The 13,673-nt window shown below is 39.0% G+C and overlaps 1 protein-coding gene across 1 annotated transcript; it reads left to right on the top strand.

Annotated features, from left to right (window-relative positions):
- The first annotated feature begins 4,109 nt into the window (after positions 1–4,109).
- Positions 4,110–7,624, top strand: LOC122652554 (cinnamoyl-CoA reductase 1-like). Its single transcript, XM_043846331.1, has 4 exons — positions 4,110–4,337; positions 4,432–4,586; positions 4,676–5,214; positions 7,419–7,624. Exons 1-4 carry the CDS (start codon positions 4,205–4,207, stop codon positions 7,603–7,605), a joined length of 1,014 nt encoding a protein of 337 aa, XP_043702266.1. The 5' UTR covers positions 4,110–4,204; the 3' UTR covers positions 7,606–7,624.
- Positions 7,625–13,673: the final 6,049 nt, after the last annotated feature.

Raw genomic sequence — 13,673 nt, forward strand, 5'->3', positions numbered from 1 at the left:
TCTCTCTCTTATATATGTAAAGGAATATTTGGTGAATAACTTTGGGACACAATTAGTAATGTGTGTTTCTTAGATTCTAAGTCGTCTTGATTAGGTGATTCACCAAACCATATTTCCAATTTCTGACCTTCCCTTTCCAGTTTACATCCAGTAAGCGGAGTTTTATGGGTCAATACATTTATAGATTCAGACCCATATTAAAAGGTCAGGCTCCATGCATGCTTCGGTTCCTCTTCGACCTATTGTAGTAGGCCCAGATATTTTCCTTCACCGTTAAAAGCTCAATTTCTATTTGAAACCTACTTGCTGATTACTAACACACACATCCATTAAATATTAAGGTGATTCTCAATAATATTGATATTGAATGGTTTATGTTTTCTTAGTAGTTTTTTTTTTTAGAGCAAGCTAGAAATCGTTGTTGGGTCGTGTAGCGCTTGGATCAGCGCGGAGGTCAATGAGAGTGTGTGTGTGTAAGAAGAAGCATTTGATTGAAGGGCATTTTTAAATTCACTAAAGGTTGAACGGTAATTTCATACGATCCTGTTTCTGGACACAGTAACCACGTGACTGGTTAGCATTCGTTTTTCCTTTTTAAAATTTTAAAGTTTATTTAGCACCCTTTTCAAAAAGAGAACACCATAAACTAAGAGAACTTATTGCTTAAAATTTAACATTCGTGAACAGAGAAAACTTAACCCTTTGATAACTTTTTTTTAAATCATAAATGATTTTAAATTTTAAAAGAATGAGCTATTATTATAATTAAAACATTTTTTTAGCATTGAACCAATCAATTGGCAAAGATACCTCAAATTGAGATCATTTTTGGGAATATTTTATCATAATTAATCTTGATCAAGTGGTGGCTATTGAGATTAAGCATTGGTTATTTTTTTTAAAAGTTTTTAATAAATATATAAACTGGCCGTATCGTTATGTGAGGTAGTATATCCCTTAGACAGCCTTTTCCCTTTTTTATGAACGTCAAACAAAATCAAACCTTCAGAGGTTTTGGCATAATATGGCCGTATCGTTATGCTTGCATCCTTGAGCTATAATAATGTGTCCAATGGATATATAAACCAATAGTTTTTCTGAATTTTCTATCTTTCTTTATAAGCATAAATGGTAAATTGATAATGGGAGGGGGGATCACTGCCAGCCTACGTAGCCCCTGCACCAATGCAAGAGTCAATAACGCATGGGGGCATTAAACAGAGATGAGATTTTTCATTTCATTGGGGGGGGGGGGGGGAGCACGCCATTTTTGTTTCTAGATGCAAACGCCATTCATCCTGGCAGCCTTCTTTCTCCCATTGATGATACAGAAATAAGGAAAAATCATTCATGAAACATTTCTCTTGTTCCGAGCTATAGTTCCACAAGTAGTATATATATCATCTTGTATCTTTGTTGTCCACCTTTCATTACCCCTTTGTAACATTAGGAAAAAAAAAAAAAAAAATCCCTTGGAAAGTGGGTTATATAAACTAGGGGTAAGAGATCGATATCTGATCATGTAACGCTTGCAATTTTTTATTTTATGAGGGTAAGCATTGTACTTTCACATGCTCCTGTGTTTGGATGCAGAAGCCACATGACTAGATAGCATTCTTTTTCTCATAAACTAGAGTTAGAACTAAATGTACATTGGTGTAGCTGGGTTCAGGATTTTAGGAATCAATATCGAATCGACCGTATCAATATTACCAATACCAAATTTAATGTTATGATGGTTTAGGGGGTAAAATAGTAGAAAAATATATCGAAATCTTGTAGGGTAAAATTGTTTGATCCGACCGATACAGCCACTACCGTATCAATATTGGTATCGATTTTGGAATCGACCAATACCCAATCTGATACGTGAACTAAAACCGTGGTTGGGCAATAGTATCTTTTCAAGGGAATCCTCTTATCATGGTTTTAGTAATCTTGAATAGTTGAATCATTACAAGTTATAACATTTTGGGAAATTTTCCATCCCTCCTCTATACAACTATGCATACCTCCTATTTATTCGAACTCCCCTGCTTGAATTTTCACATCTAATTCTAGGGCTGTAAACGGATCGGATTCGACTCGGATAGTGCTATATCCACATCTGCATCCGATTAGCTATCGGACGGATTCGGATAGTGCTAAACGGCTACGAACACAGATACGAATCGGATATTTTATCCGTTTACATGTAGATATAGCTTTTTAGATAGTTATAGCTTATCCGTATCTGCATCTGTTTAGCTTTTGGACACGGATAATGCTAAACGGATACGGATACGAAAACGGATTTCGACTATTCATTTACACCCCTATCTAATTCCCTAAAAAATGCAAATTCTTATATTTCATTCTCCTATGTTAATTTAAAAAAGACCCAAATTACTCTCGCATGATTCAATCATCTCATTTCATTTTTAATTTATATTAACAAAACTGGGTCTCACTTCTTCTTTGTCTTCCGCCGTATCTCACCTTGCCTCGCCACTCACCCCCTCATCTTTGCCCGTCGCTACAACCCCCTCACCTCTCCCTTCCATCCTCTTTCCCACTGCCTCACCCCTGCTTCCTTGCACTGCCTTGTTACACTCCACTCCTATCTACTTAATGGAACCTTAACTATCAACTACAAGAGAATCTATTACTATCGAGTGAGGGGGTGCAGCGGCTGAGCCAAGTGAGCTAACAAGAAAAAAAGAAGTGGGACCTATTTTTTCTTCCTCTTCCTCTGCATCTCACCTTGCCTCGCCACTCATCCCCTCACCTGGGTCCGGCGCTACAACACTCTCACCTCTCCCTTCCATCCTCGTTCCCATTGCCTCACCCCTTCTTCCTTGCACTCCCCCATCACCCTCCGCCAGTCCGCCCCCTATCTACTCAATGGAACTTTAACTATCAACTACAAGAGAATCTACTACTATCGGGTGACGGGGTGTAGCAGCTGAGTCAGCTGAGGTAAAGAGAAAAAAAGATATGGGACCCATTTCTTTTATAAAAAAAAATAAAAAATGAAATGAGACAATTGAATCATGAGAGGGTAATTTTGGGGTATTTTAAACTAACAAGGGAGAAAGAAAGGTTAGAATTTACGTGTTGAGGAAAATTTACAACTACAGAGAAAAGAAGTTGATCCCTTGATCTCCTGAAAGATGCACTCAACTGAGGACCTTTATTTGGTCCATTTCTTGGGCAGCTCCATTTCCCCAAATTCCAGTAATAGAAGAGACAAAAATAACCATCCTACCCCTATCCGAACACACTGCTCGGATGGGATCCATCCTTTTATTAGTGGAAGTTGGGAAAATGGAACGGACAAAAAATAAAGCATATATAAATACAGGGTATCCTCCAAAAGTATCTAACCCAACATTATGAGGGTCCCACTATCCAGAGACGTAAGAGACTAAAGACCCATCATTTTTTTTGATAAAATCCATAGACCCATCAGATGGTGGTCAAAACTCAAAAAGTATCCGTCCTTGATTTGTAATTCTTCCACAAGCAAAGATCTAGTGCCAATGATTATGTTCACCAGATCATAACACGTGGCATTATTTTCCTCCTATGATTTGGCCCCACTGTAAGCGAGCTGGTTTAGTAGAGGTGTTATTCGGTCAGTTCAGACCTGTTTCGGCGTGGTCAGGGTGAATCTGAAACCAAATTAATAAGAAAAGTTTTGATTTCGGTCGGTTAGGGTTTGTTTCGATTTGGTTTGGGTTTTTATCAGTTTCTCTAATCGATTTGTTATTAGGTTGATTTTAGTTTCGGTATGCAATACCCAAGCCCAAAGCTGATCCAATATGGATCGATTCGATTGGATCCGATTTCACCTCTTCAGGTTAGGTTTTGTGTTTTGACATTCATACGTTCTACCTGTTTTAGTGTGGAAAAAGGAGAGGTTCTAAACTTTCACGTGTCTTATACTACGGTGGAGTTTGAGTTGGATTGCATCAGAAACCGTCCAATTGGAATCTATCTCTAAGGAATAAGTTAACCATTGGTCACCCGATCAGTATCCAGTCGTACTCTCATAAACATGGCTCGTGTTAGGTAAGGAATTTCTCATATAAATAAAGGATATGGCCGTCCTCTTTCCTAACATTCGTCCGCTCTTTCCGCTCTTTTTTTAATTTGCTATAGTTGCCGTACTCCTAACGTCTCCTCATTATCCTCCGACGCCGGAAAAGGGAGATCTGTCGAGATGCCGATGGACGGTTTACCAGGTTCAGGCCAGACTATATGCGTCACAGGTGCCGGAGGTTACATCGCTTCGTGGCTCGTCAAGTTTCTACTAGAGCGAGGCTACACCGTTAAAGGAACGGTAAGGAACCCAGGTCTGTCTTCTTCATACTCTTCTTTTCTTTATCTGTATTTCTTGTACCAAATACACAACTTAATCTTATCTGGGTTTCGATTTTTCGATTGCAGATGATCCGAAGAACTCTCATTTGAAGGAACTCGAAGGTGCCAAAGAGAGATTGATCCTCTGCAAAGCCGATCTTCTCGATTACGAAAGCCTTCGTAACGCCATCGATGGATGTCAGGGGGTCTTCCATACTGCTTCCCCTGTCACTGATGATCCAGTGAGTTAACTCGCTCTCTTCCTTCTCATTCCTTCACCGATTTACCAGATCAGGTTTCTAACAACCGATGGTTTTGATTGATTGATCAGGAAAAAATGGTGGAACCGGCAGTGAATGGGACCAAGTACATAGTGAACGCGGCGAAAGAAGCCGGAGTGCGTCGAGTGGTGATGACGTCATCGATCGGGGCGGTTCACATGGACCCGAACCGAGATCCGGAGAGGGTGGTAGACGAGTCTTGCTGGAGTGACCTGGACTTCTGCAAGAACACCAATAACTGGTACTGTTACGGAAAGACGGTGGCAGAGCAGGCGGCGTCAGAGGAGGCGAAGGAGAAAGGGGTGGACCTGGTTGTGGTTATCCCGGTTCTGGTTCTTGGTCCGTTGCTCCAGCCCACCATTAACGCCAGCGTCATTCATGTACTCAAGTACCTGACTGGTTCGGCCAAGACCTACGTTAACTCGGTCCAAGCTTACGTCGACGTGAGGAACGTGGCACTGGCCCACATTCTAGTCTACGAGTCGCCAGCGGCAGCCGGGCGGTATCTCTGCGCCGAGAGTGTTCTCCACCGAGGAGATGTCGTCGAGATCCTTGCCAAGCTCTTCCCTGAGTACCCGGTCCCTACCAAGTAAGCAATCTACGGTTCTGATTGCCAAATGTGGATCCGCACACACAGGGGCACTTTTGTCAATCTGGTCACCATTAGACCGGAATGTCCCGTAGTTAGTGCATTTAAAGCTGGAAATTTATCCTCTCAAATGTGATGCACCACACACTTAAGAATCTAACCGTCCACCCAACACTCGGCACTGTACTTGAGAGGATGAAAATCACTTGAAACTACAGTCTGATTTAACTGTACTGAACCAATCGGTCTGATCCTTAATGGGTCGGACCAAAAGCAACTCAGGCCGTAATTAGATGTTACTTGTACCCAACTCTGAATATTCAGTTCTTACCTTTACCAAAAAGGACTGACCATGGAGAGTCTCAGCCATGAGCCACACTCTTGGATTCTATGGGGTGCAGTTCCTCTGCACTTAAATGCGTGTATAAGTTCAGTTCATATGCACGTATTTGTGAGAGATAACCATTTGTCCCATTTTTGCCATTTTTGAGGAGAGGAGGGGTACTAAAAGAAACAAAAAAGACAAGTGATTACCTCTTATATGTTCACCTGCAGGTACGTGCAGATGATTCATTCTCCTCCACTAGTAATCCTCAGTCCTTAACTACATCATAAATGCCCAAATGGTAGGGATGTCAATTTTGGACCTGAACTGATAATTAGACCGAAATCGTCCCCCTAGGAACTAGAACAGACTCATCTAATAGCTTATTGGTCTGGATCTGGTCTTAGTGATAGATTATTAGTCCAAGTCTGGTCTGGTCCGGTCCCCTGGAATCTGGTCTGGTCCGGTCCCCTGGAACCATTAAGGAACCGTAAGAAATGCATACACTTGAACTTTATCTTGCACTAATTTTTTTTTTTTGTTTTAAAATGTTAAATGATGATCTTTGCAATTTTAACATATAGTTAAAATGACTTTTATTATACGGTTGTTATCCAATTGTTTTGACCCAAGACTAAGCAAGACACTTGGTTTCTCAAATTCTAATATTCTATTCCTCTCATATCTGTTGCACATAGAGGACACACACACCAGTAGTTAATGAATTGTTTTTGAAAGATTCTAGTTTACTTGGAGATTTCTAATTCCAATGGGAAAAATGTTTTACATTTGGCTACTCAACAAGGGTATGTTTGGACCCAAGTAGAAATCGGAACTGGACCACCAATTAGCTAATGGTTTTGGATCTCATATTCGAAATCGGTGAGCTTATTGGTCCGGATCTAATCTTGACACCTTAGAACTGGAACCATTAGAGAATCAGACCGATAGTCCAAAACCGGACCAGTTGGCACCCCTACCAAATGGTTATTGTTGTCGATATGTAATAGGTATACCCCACCTGACCACCTTGCCAAAGAAATGTCAATCTGTCTATTTATCTATTGAGAAAAAGGGACTCTTCCTCGAGCCTTGTGGTTTTGAGTTATGACACACATAATGGGGCATAGGCCATGTATTCATAATGGGGCAAAATGATGCCCCACCCCTAGAAATTCTGCGTCTGTCGTCTGTCGTCTGTCGTCTGTCGTCTATCGTCTATCGTCTATCGTCTATCGTCTATCGATGCTCCTGCCTGTCCTCTTTGGATAGGAATAGGGCTGGGCACACCGTTGGTATATATTTTATAGTAAACTAGTGTTGTTGGTATATAGTAAACTAGTGTTTATTGTGTCACTTTCCTTTTTTTTTCTTTTTCTTTTGAGTTGATTCGCTGCTCTTGGATAATGTCTTCGTGGTAGAATTATGAAAAATTTCACATCGCCTAAGAGTGTTATGCTTTGATCTCTATATGTATATGGCGTTTTTTAATACACTGAGGCCCATCTATCAAAGCGGATAATATATGACATTAATGAGGTCAGATTCGTGACACTTCATCATCGCATGTCCCTATTAATGTTGCCCTGCTAAGTCAGTGCAAGCGGGCGGTTTGCCCATCCCTCTCCCGGTAGGTATATATTGGTAATTAAGAAAGAAGAATCCATCACCAAATGGATGGGCCCTCCTATTACCAACTCCTCCCACTAGCTTTTTACCTAACACTACTCCAAAAGTCATAACCACTAGCGTTTTTGTGGTCCCACAAAGCCCACTCATTTTGACAAACCCTACCCTCAACTATCCTCTCTTTTTCTCTTGCAAGTGTGAATGCATTTTTTTGATTAGTTTTATCTTGTGGTGTTGGTGGTGGGTGCAGGTGCTCTGATGAGGTGAAGCCAAGGGCAAAACCGTACAAGTTTTCAAACCAGAAGCTAAAGGACCTAGGGCTTGAGTTCATCCCAGTGAAGCAAACTATGTACGAAACCGTCAAGAGCCTACAGGAGAAGGGACACCTCCACATCCCTACACAGGCAAATGATCCCATTCGTCTTCAATCCTCATGATCTTCTTCTGCCTTCCTTGGCCCAAACAGTACTTTTGATTAGTGAATAATAAGAAAAGTTAATTTTGGGGGTTTATTTGTTAGGAAGCTTCTTCATTTGTGCTTACTTTGGAATAATTCCCTAAAAAGATTAATTAGAACATTAATGTAAACCCCTATTAAAATGGGACCTAACCCATTTGGAGAAAGATAAAATCCCTTCTCTCCCTATTGTACGAAATATGTTTTTTTTTCTTCTCCTGAAAAAGATTATATGAACAGTGTTGTAGTTGTCATACTTGAGGTTTTAATTGAATGCGCATTCTTAGTAGATTGACTAACGAAGGAGTGAGAACTGAGTCCTACACCATTGGTGTGACATTTGGCATCGTGCAATCAAATCATTCATTGCTACATGTCCCACATGGTAGCTTAGGCATAATTTGGTATTATTTCTATTTCAATTTTAAAGGGTAATTTGTATATAAGTGATAGATCTCTAGACATATCCTTTACTGAGTTTAAAGATTACTTATGCCTAGCTATAGTCCTTAATCTTGCGACCTTTGCACAAGACAGACAATATGTATTCTATCAGGTTTCTTAAGTAATTTTCCTTTCTGTTCTCATTAAAATATATATATATATATATATATATATATTTAGAAGGTGGTTTTTTTTTTTTGGTTATATTTTTTAGAAGCTATTTGACTTAATTTTTTGACTTTATTTCAGTGAAATAGAAATCAAATATCGATGAAATTTTGAAATAGAATTTGTATTTGCTCTTGCCTTTTAATTAGCTCATAACATTTTTTTTTGTAAAACAGCAACTGAATTTTAAAGATAAAACACCATCCTTTTTCTTCTCCAAATGATATACCACCACCCAATCATTGTCACTACCACTGCCACCACCATCTTTCTTAGCCCCACTCCGCCTATTATCCAGCCATTACCTTTTCCCAAAGAACTATAAATTTTTATCTGCTGCTGTGCCATCGTGCGGTGCAGCAGCAGCCATGTGTACACAGCAGGGCCAGTAACGGATAAAGGTCCAAGAACTATAGAAAATCTATTTGTAGAAGTTGAATTACCAAATGGAGGATTTCTTATTTTTGAAATAATTCAGATTGACGAAACTTAACAATTTCAATTTCTTGACAAAAATTCTACTTGTTGACTATTTCGTGAAAATCAGTCCGAAATTGGAATAAAAAACATACCAAATCAGGCCTTAGTTGATACCAATGTTTCAAGAATCATACTTGGATCGATGGAACCAGCCAATTTAGAATTGGACCGGCCGATTTAGAATAAGATGTGTTGAATTCATGGATCAAAATCGTTCATGACCGATTATGTGGTTGATTCTAAGGGTGTCAATCGGTGCGGTTCTGGCTATTCGGTTCAGTTGCGGTACAGTTTACATTTTGATAAGGTGAAATCAAAACCGAACTAGATAGGAATCAACCAAAATCAGAATCATTTTGCATACAATTTGGTTTTATCGGTTTCTATTCGGTTTTCATTATCCGATTCACAACCAGTTTACATATGGTTTGTGTAGTGTTGGTCTTGGGAAACAGTAATGAAGACAACCTCATTTTTCAAAGCATTTATATTCCTGTGTTTACCGGTTTCTATTCGATTTTCATTATCCAATTCACAACCGGTTTACATATGGTTTGTGTAGTGTCGGTCTTGGGAAACAGTAATGAAGACAATCTCGCTTTTCAAGGCCTTTATATTCCAGTGTTTTCCCATTCTCTCGCGATCTCCCTTATTCATCATATTTTCCATGCCTATGTGATTAAAACAAAAAAAAAAAACTTCTCATCTTCACTCGTCCTTCTTTTCCTTTCCCGTTCTTTGTTTTTCCTTTTTTTTTTCTTCTCCACTCTCACATGATAAACAAATTATTTCTTCTATTAGAAAGTAGTATTTTGTCAATCCATTTTAACATCATCCATCATTTTCAATTCATATTTGAACAAATATAATATATAGTTAATCCAAAACATTTTACTTATTTTTTGTTTCAAGTATGATGCAATAATCATGTTTATTAAATTAATTATTATGTTATTAATTAATCCAATTCATGCATGAGCTAGTATTTGAGTAAGAGATAGCAATTTCTATTTGGTTTTACCGGTTTCTTATTTGGTTTAGAACCGCAGTTTTGCGATGCAAATCAAAACCGAACCAGGAAGAGAACCTATAAAATCAAAATCATATCATTTTTCAACGGTGCAGTTCGGTTCAATCATAAATGGTCGGTTTGGATTCCGATATTCGGTTCCGATTCCATTTTGACACCCTTAGTTGATTCAACATGGCTAATTCATGGTCCAAATCCTAAAATCATTGAGTTTTCAAATCTGAGGGCCAATTTCTAAGGTTTTTGGGACTGATTCCATACAATTCCAATCCAGATCAGACCAAAATCAGCAAGAACTGATCTGTTCCCGATTCCATGTTTTGAAACCTTGGTTTGCACCTAAAAATCATCCATGTCACCCTCCAATCTATGTATGAAAGAAACTTTTTTAATTTTTTTTTTAACTTGTTTTTCCTATGTTCAATCTGCAACACACACTTGATAATACTTTGTAGGGGTTTCCATCAAGCACAAGTCTCATGCATAAAAGATTTGGAATCTATGTTGGTGGAAACCCATCATCAAATGGTTATCATTTCGATTTCAGAATAAGTATCAAAGTGAACAAGTGTGAAGTTTCCAAACTTCTTACTTTTGGAACTATGTACTCATTATAGAGATGAGAGCTGATCTCATATCTCATGTGTGTTGTCGTCTATGTGGACGAAGAAAACAAGTGTAAGGTAACTTTTGGCTTAAACTATTTTTTGGGACCGGATCTTTCAGATATTTGGTAGGTTTATCTTGATTAAGATGGATCATTTTATATTGGGAGAGAGTTTGAGAAAGTGGCATAGGAGAGTGCACCAATGAGGTGTGATAAAATGATATCTTATGTGGGAGGGTAGTAAAGGCATTTTATGCGAGTGGGAAAGAGATAGACTTAGTGGTGTCTGCCCGGACTACTCAGAGAACCTTTTCCTTATATTAATTTGCCTTCCATTCCAAAAGAACAGTCATCGATGTCTCTCCCAAAAAGAAGTCATCAAAATCTTAAATATATAGTCTGAAAAATTCGAGATCATTATATATATGCCTTTCACCTTACAAAATGTTGGTAATCTTCTAGGCTCTTAAGCTTGACTTGCCAAAGGCCTATGACAGATTAGAATGGGTTATGTTCGAGTCATTTTTTAATTTTTAAAATTTTTGGGATAAAGGATCAGCAAGATTATATTAGAAAGAAAAAATTATACAGGACAAAAGCCATCCAAAAATACCCAGGTGAATACAAAAGACAGACAAATTGAATGAGATTGGAGACCCCACCTTCAGCAATGCCATCAGTAGGAAAATCAAACTCAACCCATATACAAACTAGCCAAAACAATATCTCCGTCTACCAAATACATCACAAAGAACTAATCTTTAATAAAAGAAGGAAAGACAATCTCCGTCGATGATAGAATACTTTTAGCCACATCTTTAGCCAAGAAGTCCGCAATAGGATTTGCTTCTTTGAAACAATGTGAAATTTTTCAATGGATGGACGATAAATAGCTTTGCAAGAAGAGCCAATCTTGAATCACATAGCAAGGAACTTGTTTAGCTTGTATTGGAAAGACCACTGGAACTGAGTCACATTCGATCCAAAGGTTTTGGATGCCTAGACTCATGGGCTTAAATATGCCATGCAAAAATGTTGAAAGTTCTGCCTCAAAGTTTGTTTTGATACCGAGGAACATTTGGTGTGATATTATTAGCCATCTGATATCCACTTGCTCATACTCCATTAAAATCAGGCTAGCAATTGGGGGTGAAAATGACCGTCTTGCCCCCCAATGTGCCACCACACACGTTCTCATTGGTTACCACATGCTCGTAGCCCTGTGCTCCCATGCATGCAGAGAACGGTTTCCCATAATTTACATTCAGATTCAATCAATAAGAGATGTGATTACCAAGAAGGTAGGATATCCATGGAAACTAATTTATGCTCATCTTACTCCACCATAGCTAAAACTAGAAAAAGAAAAGGATAAAAATCCGTTTACAAACTAATAAGACCAGTCGGGCCTTCTCTACTTAAGGGATAAGTCTTCTAATGCCCTCTCACAATCTCTCTCCTCCTTGAGACTCTCTCCTCAAATACCTATGTCCACCATTTCCCGGCTTTGCCAGTGGCCGAGTGTGAGACATGTTCTCTACAATGGCAGCATGGAAAACCCTCTCCCTATTCTTAGATATGTTACTCATGCAGTATTAACAAGTCAATGAAATTGATAAATTAGAAACAGAATTCTCCTACAACACAGACAACACCACCAATAGGAAAGCATTTTATGTGTTTGGTTAGAGAAAGATTCCACACAGGCAATATGGCTGGTCCACATTCTTCTCCATCCAAACTCCAAACCCTAAAAAGACTGCAATGGTTACCCTCAAGTTTCTCCCACTTCATTCCTCTCCCCCCAACACAATATGGCTGGTTACATTTATTTGTAAAATAAGTAACCTGAAAGGATCTAACATCTCTGGTTGTTGGGGCTATACAATAAAAAATATCTCCCATTAGTCAAGCCTTTGGTTTACTTCTTAATTTTTTCTTCAAAGAAGAGCCAATGTCCACTGAGTAGGCTCCATGATTATAGCGATGGTGGTGGTTGGTCTTCCTTAAGTTGGTAAAGTGAAATCAAATTAATTTGTACTGGTGGATTAGCTAGCTAGCTCATCTGATCAAATAAAATGGCAGGGAAAGGCATCAAGAGATATTTATGTGAACACACTGGTGGGTAAGTGTGAACTGAAATAGGTTAGGTAGGTTCTACTGTGTCCATTTGTTTCCACATAAAAAGGAGGAAAAACTAAAAAAGGAAAATTTTCTGCCAAAATAAGGATTTTACACTTTCTGTTTACAGTAAAATACAAAACTTGTGTTCTAATCTTTTAGGGTTCAGTATGGTTTAAGTTCGGTTCGGGTTTGAGTTGTACGGATTACATTCATTGGATTTGATTCGGTTCAAACCGACAATCTTTAGCCTAAATCCAAATGAAAGAAATTTCAATTTTCAAAACCAAAATCGAACCATAATTTCAGTTCAACTCGATTCGTTTTAAATAGCCCATTTTACTTTCCAATTTTTAACACCATTACTATTAACATGCCACTAGTAATAACAGCAGCAGAAGGAATGCTAACACAACAAAGCATTTGGTCTACAAACTCCATAAACCTACCTACTACTAGTCTTTCCTTAGTATTAATAGTAGCAGTTAGAGCTGCAATCAGGTCAGATTAGGCCGGGTTTTTTAAACCCCAGTCCAACCTTGAGTCCCTCTAGCTGAGCCCAGGCCTGGCCCTAAAAAACCCAACTCAGGCCTGCCCTCAGAGCCGAATAGGGTTGACTTTGATTGACTTTGACCATGGGGAGGGGGAAGGGAGAGCCCGGGACTGGGACAGGCAGGGGATTAAAAGAAGAAGAACCGACTCAGGGCCATAGATTATCAACCCCAACCTGCCCTGAGGGCCTAGGTGTCTTAGCCCAGACCTTGTTTGGCTCAAGGAGGGTCAGGGCAGGCTCAAGCTGATAGGGCCAAACTTGCATCCCTAGTAACAGTAGTAGCACTGGCAGAAGCCATAATGAACAACCATAGAGAGGTTAGACATATTTAGACCAATTTTCCAAAACCATGACTTTAAATAGAGTTGATTGAAGGACAAGGCTCAATACAGCCAACCCCATTTAATTAGGAGAAGGCTATGTTGTGTGTCATGTCATAAATCCCTCCAATGTGATGAATTTGTGTGTGTCAACGGAAACCTCTCTTTTAAATATAAATATTTGTGAATGCTCCAATGGTACTAGAAGAAAGGTTTATGGCCTATCATGTCCAGACTCTGGGATCTAGCAGACCACACCTCCCATTGCCTTGCACCATATCCCTCTATTTCATTGCCTTCTTTCAAGAAATGTTCTATTCGATTA

This window comes from Telopea speciosissima, chromosome 2 (genome assembly GCF_018873765.1).
Source record: "Telopea speciosissima isolate NSW1024214 ecotype Mountain lineage chromosome 2, Tspe_v1, whole genome shotgun sequence".
In the NCBI taxonomy this organism is placed as follows: Eukaryota; Viridiplantae; Streptophyta; class Magnoliopsida; order Proteales; family Proteaceae; genus Telopea; species Telopea speciosissima.

Coding starts and splice junctions, on each gene's coding strand:
- LOC122652554 (XM_043846331.1), top strand. CDS start 4,205: ATGCCGATGGACGGTTTACCAGGTTCAGGCCAGACTATATGCGTCACA. Junction 4,587..4,675: donor CCCCTGTCACTGATGATCCA/GTGAGTTAACTC, acceptor TTGATTGATCAG/GAAAAAATGGTGGAACCGGC. Junction 5,215..7,418: donor GAGTACCCGGTCCCTACCAA/GTAAGCAATCTA, acceptor TGGTGGGTGCAG/GTGCTCTGATGAGGTGAAGC.